General features: G+C 38.4%; 1 protein-coding gene across 1 annotated transcript; it reads left to right on the top strand.

Moving 5' to 3' along the window:
* Positions 1-6,746: 6,746 nt before the first annotated feature.
* Positions 6,747-15,337, top strand: LOC579952 (dehydrogenase/reductase SDR family member on chromosome X-like). Its single transcript, XM_011683757.2, has 8 exons — positions 6,747-7,063; positions 7,441-7,526; positions 9,013-9,084; positions 9,918-10,059; positions 11,420-11,640; positions 12,504-12,660; positions 14,292-14,421; positions 15,023-15,337. The coding sequence occupies exons 1-8, from the start codon at positions 6,979-6,981 to the stop codon at positions 15,117-15,119; spliced, it is 990 nt and encodes a 329-aa protein (XP_011682059.1). The 5' UTR covers positions 6,747-6,978; the 3' UTR covers positions 15,120-15,337.
* The last annotated feature ends 4,592 nt before the right edge of the window (positions 15,338-19,929 follow it).

Below are 19,929 nucleotides of genomic sequence, written 5' to 3'. Positions count from 1 at the left end.
GGCCTATGACTATGAGGCTATTATGTGTCGAATTTAGGAGCTCTAAAAGGCGCAACTTGGCCGGGACAAGAGAGAGAAAGCAGAGAAGGCAGATATGACTAAATGATGCATTTATACATCAAATGAATCTCACCATGGCTAACATTGTATCATCCAAATGATAATCCAAAAATGTGTTCATCCCAAAAGATGCCCTTCACTATACTGAAATCAAGGCGCTCATTCAGAAGCCACCTACTTTGAGCGGTACTAGTAGTCGATCCTCCACTACGCCGGAACGACGGGCCTGGAATCACGGGGAGTGCAGGGTCTTTCCTGCCGCATCACATTGGTCGCTCGATCGTTTGGAGTTTTACAAGTTGGCAATGTTTTAAACATCGACATTTTTTAATTTGCCTGTAGGCTATGCAGCTATCAAAGACAATGACATGTATCTCTAAACTATATCCTTTATTAGAATCTTTCTATCCAGCGTTCGAGCTCCATCATCGGCTGAGACAGTGTTTTAATCGAGTGTTTCCTTTTACTGTACTACGTCTTTCTGACCCACCTAACACATCTCAATCTTATACCCACTTTTTTCATATACATTTTTCTACACAGAGGCACTTTCATGAGACAGGTTCTGTGATTGGCTTTTTTGCAAGGATTATTCATGACATGAGCGTGGTCATCTTTTTTTCGCGCGAAAAATACGTAGATTGTAAGGTCCACGCTTTACAAATCCACAATTATTTATGAATCTCTGCGCGCACATCGTAATTGACACGCTTGTAAATGATACACTCAGCCGCTTGTAATTTACGCGCTTGTTATTTTCTTTTGAAATCTTCCGCCGATATCGTGGGAACAATTGTACATCATATTTACGCCCCCTCCCCCTTGATCCGCCAATGCTAGAGTTTACATGCTTCTGTTGTCAGTTTTGGTCCAAAGTGGGGGGGGGGGGGGGGGGGCAACCAAAGTTTATTTGTAAACTCTAGCAATGTGTTTAAAGCTTTATTGGGGCTAGTTTTAGTGCACGCTGCCCCCTTTTGGCCAAAACGACAATGCTGATGAATCTTTTTGTTTGCTGGTCAGTAAATTTTTGAATTAGTGCCCCCTCACCTTTTGTTAAATCAAGGATACGTCCCTGCTCTATTTTAACTATTTTTATACAACTTATGATATATATTAACCTGTTTCGTTTCGTTTGTTTTGAAATAAATCAAAGTCTTTTTGTAAACCCTAGCATTGGCGGATCCAGGGAGAGGGAGGGGGGGGGGGTGACTACTTGAAGACTCAAGTTATATGCATTATCATTTCTTTTGTCACGTATTGGATGCATTTACTTTCATGACTGTAAATTGTGAATTATTCCGTCAAGGACTTCTTGTCATGAGTTACAGATAATTTAGACAAATGGATTTTACTTACTTTACGTGTCAATCAATATTGCAATAGAAAATGTGTGAACATTTGCAAACGGTGATTAAGAAGCAAATGAGGTCATTGTTAGGACTATATTAAAGAACTTAACAGACCCTTCAAATTCAATACTCAATCAACGTATACTGGAGCTTTTCCTATCATATTTAAAGCTTATCTACCGTAGTTTACAGGAGGGATTAGAGCGCCATGCAAGGTCACTGGACAGGTGGTTATCTCATCAACTCAGCTCTCAGTTAACATAAGAAAAAGAGGATCATGGGGGACCAATGGTCACCGATTAGGCATTGATTGTTATAATAGAGGGCACAAGTAGCTACAAGTAGTGCAGTGGGCCTTTAAAAGAACTGATGAATCATAATTATGCCACCTCGTTGGATGTTTATAAGATATCATTGGTTCTTCAGGGTCCTCATGACAAGTTTCGTGAAGCGCCCTGCCCTCTTGGTCCTATGTTACGGATCCATTCTATCGAACCGAGCTTTTCATTATTTCTTCGAGGCCACCTACAAACCTAGACAGTTACATAAAGTATAACATATTTTGTATTGAATATATCATTAGACTTTGAGAACGTACACTGAATTACTCACTGATAGCATACGTATGATTGTTCACAGGCAATTAATTAGGATCGTATAGTAAGCCTCGTCCAGCTATTATTTATTTATTTATTTATTCAGACATATTTATACGGGTACACGCGGTTAACCTCGGCATACTTATTTTATGATGACATACAACAAATACACTCCCTACCAAAAAAACAACAACTAACAAAGCAACCACAAAAAATAAAACGCAAACATTATACAAACAAATCATAATCTTTGGTAGATCACTAAAAGATAAGATGAAGAGAGGAACATAGATGGAACATGAGGAGTCTTTTGGGCTTCGTTTTCTGATCAGTTTCCTTTATCATTATTTGTTCATGTTATCTTAAAAACCTGGTCTCCTTCCTAAAACGATGAAATACATCATATCAACATTGCCCTGAAGACGATGATATTCATCGTCTTTAGACGCAAGGAACGATCGAGTCTACTCTGATATCTGCAGTTCACCCTAACCCTAACCCTAACCCTAAGATTTGTAAACGTGACACGTGGAGGGGGCGGGCTCGGGATTCAACCTGGTCTCTTTGTTTACAAGTACACGAAGGCGACATAGCATGCGACTAGAAAACGCTAAACATCATCGTTTTAAGGGTAATGGTGATATGACGTTTTTCATCGTTTTAAGAAGGATTCCAGGCTATATCTAAAGGGTGTGATCAGGCGCGTACGCAGGATTTTTTCAAGGGGGGGGGGGGGGGGGGGGTTTAACATTTATAAATCGGGCCGAAAAGTTCGCAACGACTCAGCCAGCCGCTGAATAAGCGGGGGGGGGGGGGGGGGGCAAGGTCAGCTTTTTTTAGGTCAACCATGGGAATATTTTTTTTTTTTTTAATAAAAAAGAAAAGAAAAAAAATCCAAAAAGGGGGGGGGGGGTTAGAGAAATTTAGGGGGGGGGGGGTTTACACACAAAAAATTACCAAAGGGGGGGGGGGGTGGTTTAAGCTCCCAAACCCCCCAAACCCCCTGTGTACGCGCCTGGGTGTGATATTAGAAAAAAAAAGAGATTAACAGGCTCTGCTCCAATGATCATTGATCATCAAGTAATCAAGTTTCTCCTTCTTCATAAAACACACAATTGCTTGGATTCATAGCTCAGTCATAAGCCAAGTACATACCCTAACTCGGTAGAAGGACAGGAATATAGTAACAAAGCATTTAATCCAGGGCTTTGTCTTATAGCGATTGATCCGAATCAATAATGAAGTGTAAGTCCTCTGATCAATTGCAAGTTGGTAGTCCCCTCTTTCTGATCTCCATCATTGCGATCCATATTAATTCTAAATAAGTTGCGATTAATTCCAAATGTTTAAAAGCCTATAAGACGAGGCCTTGGTAACCAAAATAACATCTTTAATCTTATTTTTCTGAAATGTATGTTATTATTCACCCCATACATCCGATCTTGACAAGACTATGCGAAATCAATCCACCGGATAGTGTGTGCTTATATGCTACTTCTTTTTATTGACAACAGTAGGTCTGGAGACTAGATATTGTAAATGCATACACAAGTAATGTATAATATAAGCCGAATTTGTGTATTGGATTGCCGACATGGTCAAAATAAACTTCTCGTGGTTAGTTATTTAAAATCCGTAGTTAGTTATTAAAATGTAGCTCCATTACAATACAATACAATAAAGTCATTTCTATAGCGCTCTTACAAACTAACTGTTGTTTCACAGCGCTAAACATAAAAGTTATCAAAGAATCTATTGTTAATCATGGTCAAAGAGGAGAGTTTTGAGACATTTTCGGAAGACATCCAGCAAAGGTGATAATTGAATAAAACGTGGAAGCTCATTCCAGAGTCGAGGAGCACATGCATGGAAAGCATTGTCGCCAGCTTTGGTGTATGTTCGAGGAACGTGTAGCACGGTGCTGTCACGAGCGAAGGCCAGGACGAGCAGATTGGTAGGGTACGATGAGAGAATTGAGATACACTACTGGAGCTTTGTTTTGAATGCACTTATAGATAACCGTCAAGATCTTGAACTCAATGCGTTGCTTGATTGGAAGCCAATGTAGTTCTTTAAGCAACGGGGTGACATGATCGTGCTTACGGGCCAAGTAGATCAGCTTTGCTCCGCGATTCTGAATCTTCTGGAGACGCTGTATTCGTGATGACTTGATCCCATAGACCCATACAATAATGAATTGGCATAATCAAGACGAGACAACACAATAGCTCGGACAGCATGCTCACATGCCATTGTAATTACATGTCTCTGAGAATCACCACATCACATGCTTGTCGAATACACTATGCGACAAATGCGTTTTTACGCAACCTACAGTGCTTCTGCGTTATAGAGTACGTATATTATGCTTCTGGAAATATTATAATAGTAAGGTGTCTGAACGATTTTTTCAGTTTTCCGTTTAGGATTGTTTTTCATCATCATGGTTAGATAATTAAAAAAATTAACTACTCAGAAGAACACATTTCAACGCTCAACGATGTTTCTATCAAAAGATACAGCCCCCAAAATCTAGGCAATATTCATCCAATTCTTGTCCAAAGTGGTAGGGGCCTACACGCCATTTCTAGAAGTGCTCTGGTGAAAGAGTCTAAGTCGTCAGCGCACTACACCCAGGGAAGGGAAGATTATATAAAAGTAAAACAAGGATAGTGGAGAGGATATGGAGAAGGAAAATCAAGGAAATACATAAGGAAAGAGAAGAGGATAGAATATGGGAGAACAAAAGAAATATATATAACGAAGGAGAACACTGAAGGATAGATTGAACGAAAAACAAAGAAATATATAACGAAGGAGAAAAGGATATATTGAAGGAAAAAACGAAAAAAAATATATGACGAAGGAGAAAATGATAGATTGAAGGAAAAACAAAGAAAAAGGCCTACATGACGAAAGAGAAGAGGATAGATTTAACGAGAAACAAAGACATTACCGAATACAGCTCCATCAATCCAAAAATACTGATAAGGGTAAGGGTAATGTTAGACTCTGTATCTAGTCGTTTGCACAGTATATTTGACTGAACTGGCTAAACAGTTGTGTAAAAAAAAAATGCGCGTCGGGGCTACCTACCTTGATTTCTTCACCTTTCTATGCTCATTACTCAGTCAGTATACATTTTATACCAAAATTGTTTGGCAAATGACTTGTAATCTTGAACATTCAGTATAAGTTTCGTTTGATTCTGTGAGAATTCATTTTTTTAAAACCAGAACTCAAGTTTATCTTTAATCATTAAAAATCTAATGTCATGGTGATCACAGCAACAACCTCAGAATAAACTTTTCGCATAGCCATAGTGCGTTTTGACGAGACAGCCACACACCATTGTAGTCAGGTGGCTTAGTGAAATTATCGTTACATGCATGATAAAGGCGCCATTTTTGGTACATGGCTTCCTTAGGACCTACTGAACGACATTGTAGGAGCCCCCGGCAAAAGAAAATTATATAAATGTGCGGGGTTTGAGGCGTCTTCCCGGGGCCCCCATATAATGTATAAGGTAATATATCATTTATTTGTTGTTGTAAAAATGCAAAGCTTGGTACAGGGCTTCCTTAGGATCTATTGAACGACGATAGGATTGGAGCCCCCCCCCCCCCCAAAAAAAAAAAAAAAAAAAAAAAAAAAAACATATATTTGTGAATTGGGCGCGGGGCGTCGTACTGGAGCCCCCAAATTAAAAATACGGTAAAATAAGTTTGATTTTTTGTTGTAAAAACGCCATTTTTGGTACAAGTATTCCTTAGGCACTGCTGAACGATGTTAGAGAAGGAGCCCCCTGCATAATGTGTGATCGGGGGCGCGGCGATGTTATATATAATGTAAGATCAAATTGGTTTGTGGTGATACGACCGCTTGTTTTGGTACAGGTCTCTCTTAGGACCTACTGAACGATATAAAGGTAGGAGCCCCCGCAAATGTATGATATAAGTGTGTGGAAGCGGGGCATTGTCCCGGAGCCCCCGAATGATATATAAGGTAAAGTCACATGGATTGTTGTTATACAACCGGCTCTTTTGGTATAGGGATTATGTAGGACCTACAGAACGATATCACAGTAGGAGCCCCAGGCGGGGGCGTTGTGTCGGAGCCCCTACATTATATACACATCATTATCCTTATGATTTTTTTGGCAAAATGCGGTACATTCATGTTAAAGAGAAACTAAGGAGACATCGGTGCTAATAATTGGGGTAGAGGTCCTAGGGCGTAGTTACTTTGTAATAACAATCAATGTACTCATTTGTCCCGATCTTCTGTTTTAATCTGCTTGGCATAATTATCAGTTGAAGCGTATCAGAAGAAATACAGTTAACTTACAACACTCATGGAACGAAATATGCGTGAAAGAAGATGGGGGGGGGGGGGGGGGGGGCACCAGTGCATTTGGCTACAACACATGGCCACATTGTAGAAAGGACTTTAATACGTACTCGCACCCTATAGTGCTTCTGCGTTATAGAGTACGACTGTATTATGCTTCTGGAAATATTATAACAGTATGCGACGCGCCGCTGCCTTCTCAACAATTAAGAGCGATCCCAAACCCTTAAATTCATGTTTGAAAAGAATTGGAATGCACAAACTCCGGAATATCTTTTCAGAGTTAATCTGTAATCTATTGTGCAAAGTCCATGTACTTTGTGCTGATCATTTACATTTCCGCTAGGGTAACATAATACTTCGGAGCCGACACAAGCATAGCATTTATGCTGTGGTCCTACCGTGTATTTCGCTCTTTTTAATTTCAGCATTACATTCTATGGTATATGCTTAGTGGATATGCGCCTGCATGCCTTTCCCAAATGATATATTCTGCCCATATTAATTCCTTGACTGAATAGACATCGATACGGGAATAAAATCAGATTCAAGTCAGTAAATCATCGTGTATATACAGTAAAACATCTCCGTTCTCCATTTTAAACGCGTGGGGCTATACGATGGGTACTAGTCTTACGTCACAAAAACCTGTTCCGGATGTCGATCTAACTCAGAAGACCGTGATTGTTACTGGGGCAAACACAGGTATGTGATTCGCACTTTACTATTTATATGCCACATAAATAATCTCCCTGGCGTGTGTCAATTATCATTGGGATAGATGCACTAAGGCTTCATAAGTATGTAAAGGAAAAACTAACTTTGATAGCAAACTACTTTATAAACAAAACAAAATCGGACAAAAAGATGAGAGAGTCATGATTTTGATGGTAGTTCCTAAATTTTTCTTAAAGCCCCTTACTGCTTTTTTTTCTTCCATGAATTGACATGTATTCGCTCGAAATCTTTTTTTAATAGTTTGTTCGGATTTACATCATTTTGTCACGTACAGGAAATTATCATTGCAAAACTTACATCATTCAACCCTTGTCCCCTCTATTGTCATTTAATTTTTTTATCAGGAATCGGATATGAGACGGCAAAAACATTAGCCCAGCTGGGGGCAAAGGTCATTGTGGCTTGTCGCTCCGAAGCCAAGGCAAATGAAGTGAGTTTAATCTCATTACGTAAGTTCATGCAAATAATGATATCTATTTCAGAAGAACATGTGCGAGGGTGGGGGATGTGCGTGAGGGTGTGCACGTGCGTGTGTACGAGTAAATGGAGCCTTAAAGGTACTATGTCCCTTTTGCAGCCAACCTCAAATTCTGTAGAACTGTGCAGGAATTATAGATATGTCATGTATGTCCTTTCTGTGAAATTTGAACGTTAGCAGTGTCCGAATATTCAAATTATGCAAGGAAACCCGTTTACTTGCTAGACTTCACTGTCAGACACTATTGAGTGACTGATTGGCTTTTTTTCTTCTTTGGTAATAACATACATAAAATGAGCTGTAAAGGGTACATGAGCATTTGTCTACATCAATTACCCACTCTTGTGATGGCCAAAATTAAACTGATTGAATCTTTGCGCCGCATAAAACGCATGACCATTTGGTACGATGGTCTGAAAATCAAGACTATTACTTATTGGCTCTATAGCTCCTAAGTCGATTTGACAACTAATAGTCGTTATTTTCCCACTTGAAGACATTTTCAAGCCCAACCTTTTTTAGGGAAGTTGTAAATTAGTATCATCTTTCAAATGCCGTTGGAATTTAACCTTTTCATTTTGTTGGCCTGCAAATGGGACATCGTACCTTTAACAAGTGATATCTGCTGCTTAATATCCATCAACTTACCAAAGCGTTAACACCATTAATATTAACCCCTGTTACTGGATTAAATTACTATTCTGCCATTATCCACTTCCTGGGGAGTATTCCAACCAGGCATCATTTTACAGACGCTCACAATACTGAGCAGACTACATTAACTTTCGCGTCCTACCGGTACCCATTTAACACCTGGGTGGAGAGTGGCAAAATAATGTAGATTAATTTTTTTGCCAGAGGACGCTAGTGCCGGGCTGGGATTCGCATCCCGTACCTTGTGATTGCAGTTAGGTGACTTATCCACTAGACCACAGCACCTATACAGTTCCTCATGGAACATAGTATAATTTCTTTTAGATGTTTTTGAAGAATGAACTAATTTTCAGATTTCCTTGTGACTTATCCACTAGACAACAGCACCTCTACAGTTCCTCATGGAACATAGTTTATTTTCTTTTAGATGTTTTTGAAGAATGAACTAATTTTCAGATTTCCTTGTGACTTATCCACTAGACCACAGCACCTCTATAGTTCCTCTTGGAACATAGTTTAATTTCTTTTAGATGTTTTTGAAAAATTAACTAATTTTCAGATTTCCTTGTGACTTATCCACTAGACCACAGCACCTCTACAGTTCCTCTTGGAACATAGTTTAATTTCTTTTAGATGTTTTTGAAGAATGAACTAATTTTCAGATTTCCTTGTGACTTATCCACTAGACCACAGCACCTCTACAGTTCCTCATGGAACATAGTTTAATTTCCTTTAGATGTTTTTGAAGAATGAACTAATTTTCAGATTTCCTTGTTTCTCCTAGGCCATAGAGCGAATGAAAAAGGAGCACAGCGAAGAGAAATCTGACGACAAAGAGTCAAAGGTCAAGATCAAGGTAACTAAAACCACCCATGGACGTAATAAATATAACACACCTGTCTATCAAAGTATAATCTATATTGTTGATCGATGAGGAGGGAGGTATTTTGTTCAGGAGGAACACACCCCTTACAATTACTACTTCACCATATAATCATGTAAACAATACGGCGCTGTTTTTACGAAGTGACGGTAGTGAAAAAAAATTGAATTCACTTTGCGTTACGATTTTCCTCACTACCGTCACTTCGTGAAAACAAGGACGAATATATACCTCCCTTTTTTACAATTTCATTTGTTTTCTTTCGTTTCTTTGTCAGATCCATTTTTTCTTTAAAATAAGAGTGTTGATTAGTGATGTAAATGTACTTCTAGTTTAAAGACACACCTATGAAAAAAAAAACTTCTCTGCCTTTTTTTTCAAAATTCCAGATCGTCTCGAACCTGATGTTGATATAAACCCGTCCCCATGGTTTTATAGTATAGCCATTTGTGTAAGCACTCAACCTTTCCTTTGCCATCAGCGCCAATCAGCACAGGTGCTTGTTTGCCAAGTGTCGGTTTGCACAAAACAATAGGTATCGATTGACAGAAGGTTTACTTTGTGCAATACTACCCATTTCCGGTCTTCATTTAGCTACATGACAATCCTTCTACCACCTTCACAGATTAATTTTACAATTGAAACCTTTATATAATCTTGAATTCCCCCGTTATTACTATCCCGTGAGAAATGCAAATTGGAACATGCAAATAGTTTACATAGCACATAACGGATCACAGTCACTTTCGAATCGTTATGACGTCATAGTTATGACGTCACAGTTAGCCTTTCCTTTCTCTCAACAGACCGATGACCTTGATGTCGAGTTCATGATCCTTGACCTTTCGTCGATCGCCAGTACGATGAGCTTCGTAGAGGCGTTCAAGGCCAAAGGGCTCCCGCTTCACATCCTAGTGTGCAACGCTGGAATTATCTACGGAGGGGAAGGTAATATACGATCGCATAGACTTTCGCGAAATCATTTCAATTTCAATACCCTATTGTATCGTTCATGTTACGTTAAAGCCCCACTGTCCTACTTGTAGTTAGTTGCTTCCTCTATAATATCCTTTGGCAAGATATTAACCTGCACTTGCTACTCTCCATCCAGGTGTCAAATGGGTACCCAGTAGGATGCGGCCGTCATTGTTGGTCAAATAGCCTGTGAGCGTCAAGTAACGCCCGGCTGGAATGCTCCCCAGGGAGTGGAGATTGTGCACACAGCGTGTGCGGGCAAGCACTGAATCCAATGACCGGGGTAATAGTATATTTGTAAAGCGCTTAGAGACATTTGTATTAAGCGCTATATAAAAATTAAATATTATTATTATTATATAGAAACCTTCCCCAATCGCTGCCTGTTGATCCCCCATGATCCTTTTTTTCTTATCTTAGTTGAGAGCTGAGCTAATGAGATAGCCACCTGTCAGTGTCCTCGCTGTGTCGTCTAATCCCTTCTGGCCCAGTAGTATTGACGGTCTTTAATACTCGTCATTGCAATATACAACAGATTATCGTACATGAATAAACTTGCAATTAATATAATATGTTATTATTTTGATTACAACTGGTTTATAAATGAAGTTGCAAATATAGTTTGTAAATCCTTCTGCTTATCTTAATTACACTGTTTTTCCCATAAGGTGTGTATATACAAAATTGTAATATATTCATAAATACATATAAATAGTAATTAAAACAATTGACATGACAATCCTTGAGAGTTCTCTTCTTCACTATGACCGGTTTCAATTCAATTTATTCAGATTTTTATTATTTTTATTATATAATATATATGTACACGGTCAAAAAAAAACTTTGGAGGTCATATTCAGAAAAAGCTTCTATTTTTGTTAAGGACAAAGGTGAGTTCTGGTCATCCGATTGCATTGTGAAAGAAAAGGTGTGGAATGGATCAGAAAAAAGTTGACCATGTAGCATGTAAGTATTGGTGTGTACTGCAAAGTTCTGGAGTCATCAATATTCATAATAAATTTGGCCCAGTCTTAGTAAAGTAACAAGCACTGTAAACAGAAAGATGTATATTGGACTACACAGATGGTGTCGGGGCTACTAACCTTGAGTTCCTAATCTTTCTATGCTCATTACTCAGCCAGTATACATTTTCTACCAAAATTGTTTGGTAATTGACATTTATCTGTAGTCTTGAACATTCAGTTTAAGTTTCGTTTGATTCTGTGAGAATTTTTTAAATTAAAACAAAACAAAACAAAAACTCACCTTTATCTTTAGTGCAAGTCTTCAATTTTGTATAAGGTGGTTTCCCTTGTTCTTGTAATTCACACAGTCAAAACAACTGACGGTTTCGAGATACACTTCCAGGTCAATTACCTGTCGCACTTCCTTCTAACTCTCCATTTACTTCCGGTGTTAAAGGCGTCCGGGGGCAATGCCAAGATCATATTGGTTTCGTCCATCTCTTATCGCGGTGTTAGCTGGCACGAAGAAAATATGCAATTCATGAACGAACACCCGATGTCCAAATATGGAAGCACCAAGCTCTATCAGGTTTGTTTGGAGAACGTTTCAAGCAGCACAAATGATGTAATATAAAGATGATGATTATGACGATGATTACAGTATGACGCCTGGCTGAAATGCTCCCCAGGGAGCGGAGAATGTTCATACTTTGTGTGTTCGGCTAAGCCTGAATCCGATGACCGGGGTATTAATATGATTGCAGGGCCCTCAGGGAGAACTGTATGAATACTGATGAGGCTACCCTGGGTAAACAAGACATAATAATATTATTATTAGTAGTAGTAGTAATAGTGGTAGTAGTAATAATTATTAAAATAACTATGATAATAATAATGATGATAATAACAATAATGATAACATTATGTATTTACTACATAACGTCTCACCACTTACTATGTAACCGACCAGTATAACCACTGGATTCTTTAACTGATTCAATAAAACCACATTGACATTGGAATATTTAAGGCCTATACCAAACATAGAGATGTCGTGGTCGAATGAATATGTCACCGGACTGTGGGTCACAAGGTCCGTGGTTCGAGTCCCGCCACAGCACTAATGAATGTTTTTACCCCTTTGTAGATATTATTACCCCTCTCATCGGATCCATTCACACACAATGTGCACCATATCCATTCCCTGGGGAGTACTACTACATGCATATGGTCACCGTAAGGGCATATGTCAATTACTAACACAAAGGCTTTCGTCATCCTACAGGCGTCCCCATTTTTCTTCTGGGTATGGAGTGGCACATGCAGACTAATGCCTTGCCAAAGGACACTAATGCCGTGTCAGGGATCGAACCCACGACCTTTGTATTTCAAGTCGAGTGCTTAAAACACTTCTCAAGAGTTAAATCATGATTTTTCTTTTGTTCTACCTAGATTATGGAGATGTTTACATTAGCGGAGAGGCTAGAAGGGTCTGGAATCGGCGTTTTTTCTCTGCATCCTGGTGTGGTCGATACAGATATTATGAAGAGGGAAAACCAACAGGTATCTGGTTCCATGAAGTTTTTGGCGGGCATGCTTAGCTCGATGAGTGAGTATAATTCAGTGAGTGTGTGTATGGATAGTTGATAAACAGGTACTTAATTGGACTAATTGTGTATTTGCATTTCAAAAGAGAGAAAGAATGGTGTTGACTATTCTTTGTGCACGATACCAATTATTATTAGGCCTTGTGTAAAATCTTACGGATCATATGAAGGTTTTCGTGGGTGTTATCAATTCGAATTAACGTGTTCACCAGTGCTTTGTCTTTATCAGTGTTTAGCAGAAAATACATAGACCGGAATACAAAATATATTTCGACCGTAGATATCATATTCCTCTATACTGTATATGACGACAATGAAAATATTTACCTGGCCCCCGTAACACAAAGATTGGCTGTGAATGGAAAGATTGATTTTTGCATTTGATTGCACAGAGTGATTAATGCAATCAATCGTACGATCAATTGCTAAGCTTCGTGTTATGGGGCCCAAATAACAATATATTTCTTTAAAAAATGTTCTTTACCAGTTACAATATATCCGACCAAAGGCATTATCGTTGAAGTTCCCCTGGTCAATGAAATCAATTTCGATCCAGAACTTTACAGCCCACACTCTCCACTCCCTAGGGAGCATTCCAATCAGGCGCCATATACACTGTATGGGCGCACACAGAAGTCATGCTAAAGCAATCACATTCAACGTCCTGACGTCCGCACCCCGGTTACTTAAGCTCACGCACGCTACCTATTAGGGACTTTTAGATTTGCGTGGACTGATACGTGTGACGTCCATTCAAGGCAGTGCATTAAAAGGACGTCGATCGTAGCATAGACCTATTGTCTTCGTGTGAATCTAAAAGTCCCTATTCTCCACTCCTGACGACGGATAGTCAACCTGTTCGAAACGTCGAGTCACTCATCCTCTCCAAGCGCTATAGTTCTCCTTAGAACTATATGCTAAGAAAGATAACAACAGTCCTTTTCAGGTCTACACACCCCAAATACAGATTACCGAGTCAGAGTCCTTTTTTCAGGACTCCTCAACCCTCTCTCTCTCTCTCTCTCTCTCACACACACACATGGTGCACCCGCAAACCTACTGTAAATCACATTCAAGTTGACGTTTGCATCCTATAGGGTACCAATTAAGCACCTGGGTGGAGAGGAGCAATGCAGATAAAGTGCTTTGAGTAATTACATAATGCCGTCATGACTGTGCAGGGGTACTAATTTCCAGTCATGTTATTTAACCACCCGACTACAACACCATATGACATTGTGTTAGAAATGTCATAGCCTAGTGGATACGTCACTAGACTGCCAATCACATGATTCACGGTTCGAGTCCCGCCGCGGCACTAATGCCATGTAGCAAGACATTTTATCTACATTTTCTACTCTCAACCCTGGTGATGGTAAATTTCTAAATCTTCGAAAGCCAAATCACCTTATCAGGGTGGCTCGCCTCATGCCGGGGTAATGATAGTCTAGCGATTAGTAACGTAAGTATTAGGTGCTATATAAATGTTTTATATTGTTATCATTTATTGATTATTATATTTTTGATCAATGAAATCCTGTTCAGTGAGTGGTCAACCATAATTCCAACTAGAGCTTCTCAGAGCATGGTAATTTGTTTACTATTTGTATCCCTCTTTTTTCTGCACGGTCAGGGCTGGCACGAAACTCATTTCACGGAGCCTTGACGACTATCCATGCGGCTGTGAACCCGCAGTACGATGGTAAGACTGCGCTCTATCTCGAAAATTCAAAACCAACCAGTCTCAAGAATCCATCGGCCACGTGAGTTCTATTTTGTAGCTTTCACCCTTTTTGTATCCTTTTTTTTTTTTTTACAGAACAGTCAACTTTTGTTTATTAACCAATAGCGGTATAGCGGTAGCGTCGTTTAGTTTTTTGTTAACATTTTTTTTTAAAATCCAGAATGCCCTTCATTGCAAATTGTAGATTAACAGAAAGCGCAAATATCATTTCGAGTCCATTTTTGTAAATATTTGTGAATTTCGTTTTTTTAGTGTTTTTATGTAGAAGTATATATTTATTGCTACAAATAGTAAACCGGATAGTCGGATACACGGATAGTCAACCTGTTCGAAATGTCGAGCCACTCCCGCCACCCATCCTCTTCAAGCGCTATAGTTCTCATTAGAACTATAAGCTAACAGTCATTTTCAAGACTACACCAACAGTCCTTTTCAGGACTACAAACCCTCAAGAAAGATTACTGAGAGTCCTTTTCAGGACTCTTCAATCCACCCTCTCTCTCTCGCATGGTGCATCCGCAATCCTTCTGTACACAATTATTCTTACACATATTTACAATTCATGGCGTTTGCATATAATTAATGGCATGTAATTTTCTCTTTATGATCATCTTACTTAGAGACAAAGACAAGCAAGAATTCCTGTGGAAGTATTCGCTTGAGTGCTTGAAGGATTACATCACTGAAGACACGCTTAAAGAACTGACGTCACAATGATGCAACAATGGGCAAAATGATTAACTCAACCCGTTCGCATTTAATGCATTATCAACTTTGACACAGTATACGTGATATTTGTTGTCAATTTAAAAAAAAAAAAACTTACATCCATGTACTTGATATATGTCAACCCATGTTCCAAAAATAGATGACGCATTTCTTTTCCATATAGTGATAAAGATAATATTTTAAGTAAATTATTCTGATGCCGTTTATTTACTGATTTACTAGGTTTAATCATTGTTAATTTATGTGTTTATCAGCGATAGTTTTCGCGCAGAGAACTATCGATTTGAATGGTGTCGTTTTTATTACATAATCATTTTATGTGCTTTAAAGGTAAACTTGAGTCCTGTTAAATATAGAAAACAAATTCTTACACAATTCAACGAAACTTACACTGAATCATCAAAATTATAAATATATGACATGTGCCAAATTTGGAAGACAATGTAAAGTGGCTGAGTAATGAGCATAGAAAAATAAGGAAATCTGGATAAGTAGGCACGACACAATGTGCTTAACACAGATCACTATGTGCAAATAGGAGTTGTGGTTTTTAGCGAAGATGATGCCCAGTAAGTTTTCGTGTGCATGCTGTTATTTCGCTGCCTTAAACAACTAATCTTATGCAGTATAATCAATCCAGAATAAATCATAGCAACTTTCTCTCAAAATACGATTCCCATACTATAGAGCTCAAGATTAGCTTTGCACGTTGTATATATAATCCATAGTTCAATGCAGAGTCTTCTAAAGGTCTAAATGGTTAAACTTTTTCTCCTCTAAATAGGCAACAAATATAAAATAAAGATACAATATTGAATTATAATGTATAAGATTTTGCCAATTTTTACGCCAAAATAGTGATCATAAATTGCACTCCGCGTTGCCAATTAAAAGATTTCAGTAATTATTTCCAAATAACGTGCTCTTATTCATGAATGAAACAATGTACTCCAACATAAATGAACTACAAATTTCCAGCGTTTTTTAAAACACTTTCTGCTGATGTACACTTTGTACTTCAGAACTGATTGCAGGGTTTTGAAAAAGAGGAAAATGTAACCGTTGTACCATCACAATTCAAAGTTACTTTAAATACATTATTTTTAGGCATTACGCTGGCTTAATTTCAACGGCAGCGCCTGTCTAGTGAATCCAACTTCCTGACCAGCTTCGAGTTGTTGAGAGCATTGACGGCTTTGGGAGAGCCCTGGAAACCTATTTGTTTTCGAGGGTCTCCTAGAGCTGCTTTGTCCGTTGCTGGTTGGGAGGTTGATTCGACATAAAGGGTATCTGTTTGTTGAATTTGTTATATGTAATGTCAAATAGTTGTTACTTCGATGTAATTATAGGTGCATTGGTTAACTTCCCATAAATATTTTTTTGTCAATTGCTTATCTGCTTTGTTATTTATTGTTGTATTGAGGTTGTTTATATATTAAAATTTGTCATGATTGGAAAGCGCAAAGACAAAAATTCAATTTATTATGCGCTTCATAAATTATTATCATTATCATGAATTGATAATGTCAAAAAGGATGAGATATATCTAATTTTAGGCGTTCATATTCTTAAATAACATATTTATGTCATACCGATGATATGATACCATAATAATGGAGGTATCCTGGTACATTCACGGGATCACAGTCCAATAGGTTAAGGGTTCGAATCCTCTCTGCCACTCTCCAGCCTGTACTAATTTCGCTGGGCCTACTAAAAAATAGACTACAAAAGGAAACACATTGCGACAACATTGCCGGCCGTGTGCTAAACTGGTACCCGATAGGATGTGAATGTCACTGCGGTTTGCTTAGGGTTGTGAGCGTCTGCTAATTGGCCCCTGGCTTGAATGCTGTCTCCCCTGCATACATTGAATGCGGGAATTTAAAGCCCGAATCCGTAGACCAGGGTAATAGTATATCTGTAAACAGGGGTGGGTCTAGGATTTTCTGAAAGGGGGTGGGGGGGGGGGGACATGAACATTTGAACCTTAAGACGATTTATGGTACATTCTGAAGCATTTCTGAATGCTTAAAGGGATAGTTGAGTTCTGTTGCAGAGGGCGCTACACACAATAATTTTGTTGTGAGATAATGAAAAACTGAGTGTCAAATATGAAAGAACATACAATGTAAATGACAAAATCTTCTTTGTTTGATCAAAATCGGATCGGAGACGGCTTAAATATCCATAAAAGTAACTATTTCTAATACTAGTGTACCACCACAAATATTAGATACTTTGAAAAAGCCGTTGAAAAAAGAAATAGCGCCTTTTACGTTGTATTTCAGTCAATGATGATTTTGACTTTTTGTTGTCATTTTCGTGTGGGTTATATTTAATACGCACAATCAACAGTCCCATGTATTGTTATTTTAATAATGAAATAACGGTCACCATATTGTTAGGAAAGTGGAGCTGAATTGGTATGATCGTATTTGCTAAATTTCAAACATTTTGGGGTATACAAATACCTTCATAGCAATTGTAGGTTTTAAAAGGGCACTAGAAATATCATAGATAAGAATAACAGCAATAACCATGTACTTTTCTTACTGGAAATCTCGTGAATTTCAGCACACGCAAATGTTACGCGATTGACAACGAGACGCTGAATATAAATCAGCTTACAGTCTCATTATCGCACTCGCTGCGGTCTGACTGATTAAGGACAAAAGCTTCTGACTTAATTGGGGCAAGGTCAACTGTTGATTGGCTGGTAAAAATCTTATGTAATTCAAATCAAGAGGAACATCCCACGTGGTACAGTATTTAGGCTTAGGCGGATTTTGATTTTAAATTCCTGTGTTGACCCACTGAATGCCCCTCAATTGGAAGACTAACTGAAGATAATGCTGATCTGTATAGTAGAATAAGGTTTGCCAGAGGAGTGTTCGCTTGCAAAGAAATTAATGACATCAACTATAGTAGGCGAGCATGAATCAACTTTTTGTTTACCAAACTAATTACACCTTTGTTTCCATGCGGTTTCATATTATTTAGAGATTCCGTGTCACCAGGACAGGGCGAGTAGGTTGGTAGCTGACTTGGGGTGCGTTTATGCTCAACTTTAAAGGCACGTAATGAGCGATTTAAAACGCTCACACTATGAATCTGACTGACAAAAAAAGCGGACAAAATATACAGTTCCTCAGGTAGAAAAGGAACATCCCTTCACTGCTATTATGTAAAAATGTGTAGAGCAGGTGTCACATGCATATTCGCCTGTTCTTCACATTTTTACATTTACAGTTATTGACTATTGACTTCTTCACATATCAGTCGCCCCACCCCTGCTTCTTCCGGTAGTTTTTTTATGCCCCAACAATCAACCGATATCGACCTTGCATCCAGCCGATCGGATTGTTTCAGTCGACGATGGAATGCAGGCATTTCAGAGGGTACGTGTATGCCTAACTTTTTCTGGCCAGAATTAGGCATTTGTTACGCGTTTAGTTCAAAACACGGTTGCGTCCTTTCTCATTTTTGTAGAAACACCGAAAAACGGCGATCGTAAACGCCGATCGTAAAGTCACAAAAAGGTGCGTTTTGGATCGGCGATTCTAGGGAAGCATAAACGCACAATCATTTGTTAACGCTATTAAATGGGGTCAATGAGCATGCGCAGTGCAGGTTTGCGAATCCACAGAGCCAGAATCATGCCTGGAGGAGCCAGAGAAGCGAGCATAAACAGTTCACCGTGGAACTGCGATTACGATGACACTATGAACATGACAGACAAAGAAAGCGGACAAAATATACAGTTCCTCAGGTAGACAAAGGAACATCCCTTCACTGCTATTATGTACAAATGTGTAGAACAGGTGCCACATGCATATTGTGAAGAAGAGTTGGAAACCAAGGCTTCGTCTTCCATATGCTGACCCATATAAAAATAGGCAATTTATATGCTAAGTAATTACAAAAACACGGTGACCGTTAGTTAATTATTTAATTAAGAACAACAATACGTGGGCTGGCTGGTTGTGCGTAATAAAAGCAACACGAAAATGCCAACTAAAAACCCAACTTCGGCATTGGCTGGAATACGACGTAAAAGGCGTTATTTCGTTTTTATAAACGTTTTTTTTTTCTTCAAATTTCTCAAAATCTTTAATATTTCTGGTGGTACACAGGTATTAGCAATCGTTATATTTTAGCCGTGTCTGAACCGATTTTGATCACACAAAGATGATTTTGTCATTTAAATATTATGTTCTTTCAAATTTGACTCTCAGTTTTTCATTATCTCAAATAAATATTTTGTTTAGCGCCCTCTGCAACAGAACTCAACAATCGCTTTAAATTGATGGTCAATACACATTTCTCGTTTATTAAACACATTTTTCATAGCTCATTCTTTTTCTTTCAAGATTTTGTTCATGTGTTTTTCATCATATTTAATTTTCTTGCATTATACACTAATTTACTTATTAGAGTTATCTGATATTCATCAGTATTTAGGTTTGATTGTTAAGAAGAGAAAAATACGACTTGCATATACGGATTTAATGGTCTCAATATGTATGTAAATTTTCATGTAAGGATTTAGTTTGTCTTGTGTTTCATCATAAATTTATATTATTTCATTATGGAGGAAGGGTACAATATTGTGACTGTGGTAGGGACTAAAGTCACACAATTTGAGCATGATTCATTATGTAGCCAAGTCTTGAGCCATCGATCCTTTCTTAAATAAACATATTTCGAATACGAATGACTGGTATTAACGCCTCGACGTGTGATGATTAATTTGAATGCTCGTTGAGCAGTTTGTAAATTAAATGACATTTAATCT

Source organism: Strongylocentrotus purpuratus, unplaced genomic scaffold (assembly GCF_000002235.5).
Source record: "Strongylocentrotus purpuratus isolate Spur 01 unplaced genomic scaffold, Spur_5.0 spur5_scaffold_20, whole genome shotgun sequence".
NCBI classification, from domain to species: Eukaryota; Metazoa; Echinodermata; class Echinoidea; order Camarodonta; family Strongylocentrotidae; genus Strongylocentrotus; species Strongylocentrotus purpuratus.
Note: the sequence above shows the minus strand (reverse complement) of the source record. Positions and strands in the feature narration are given on the sequence as shown.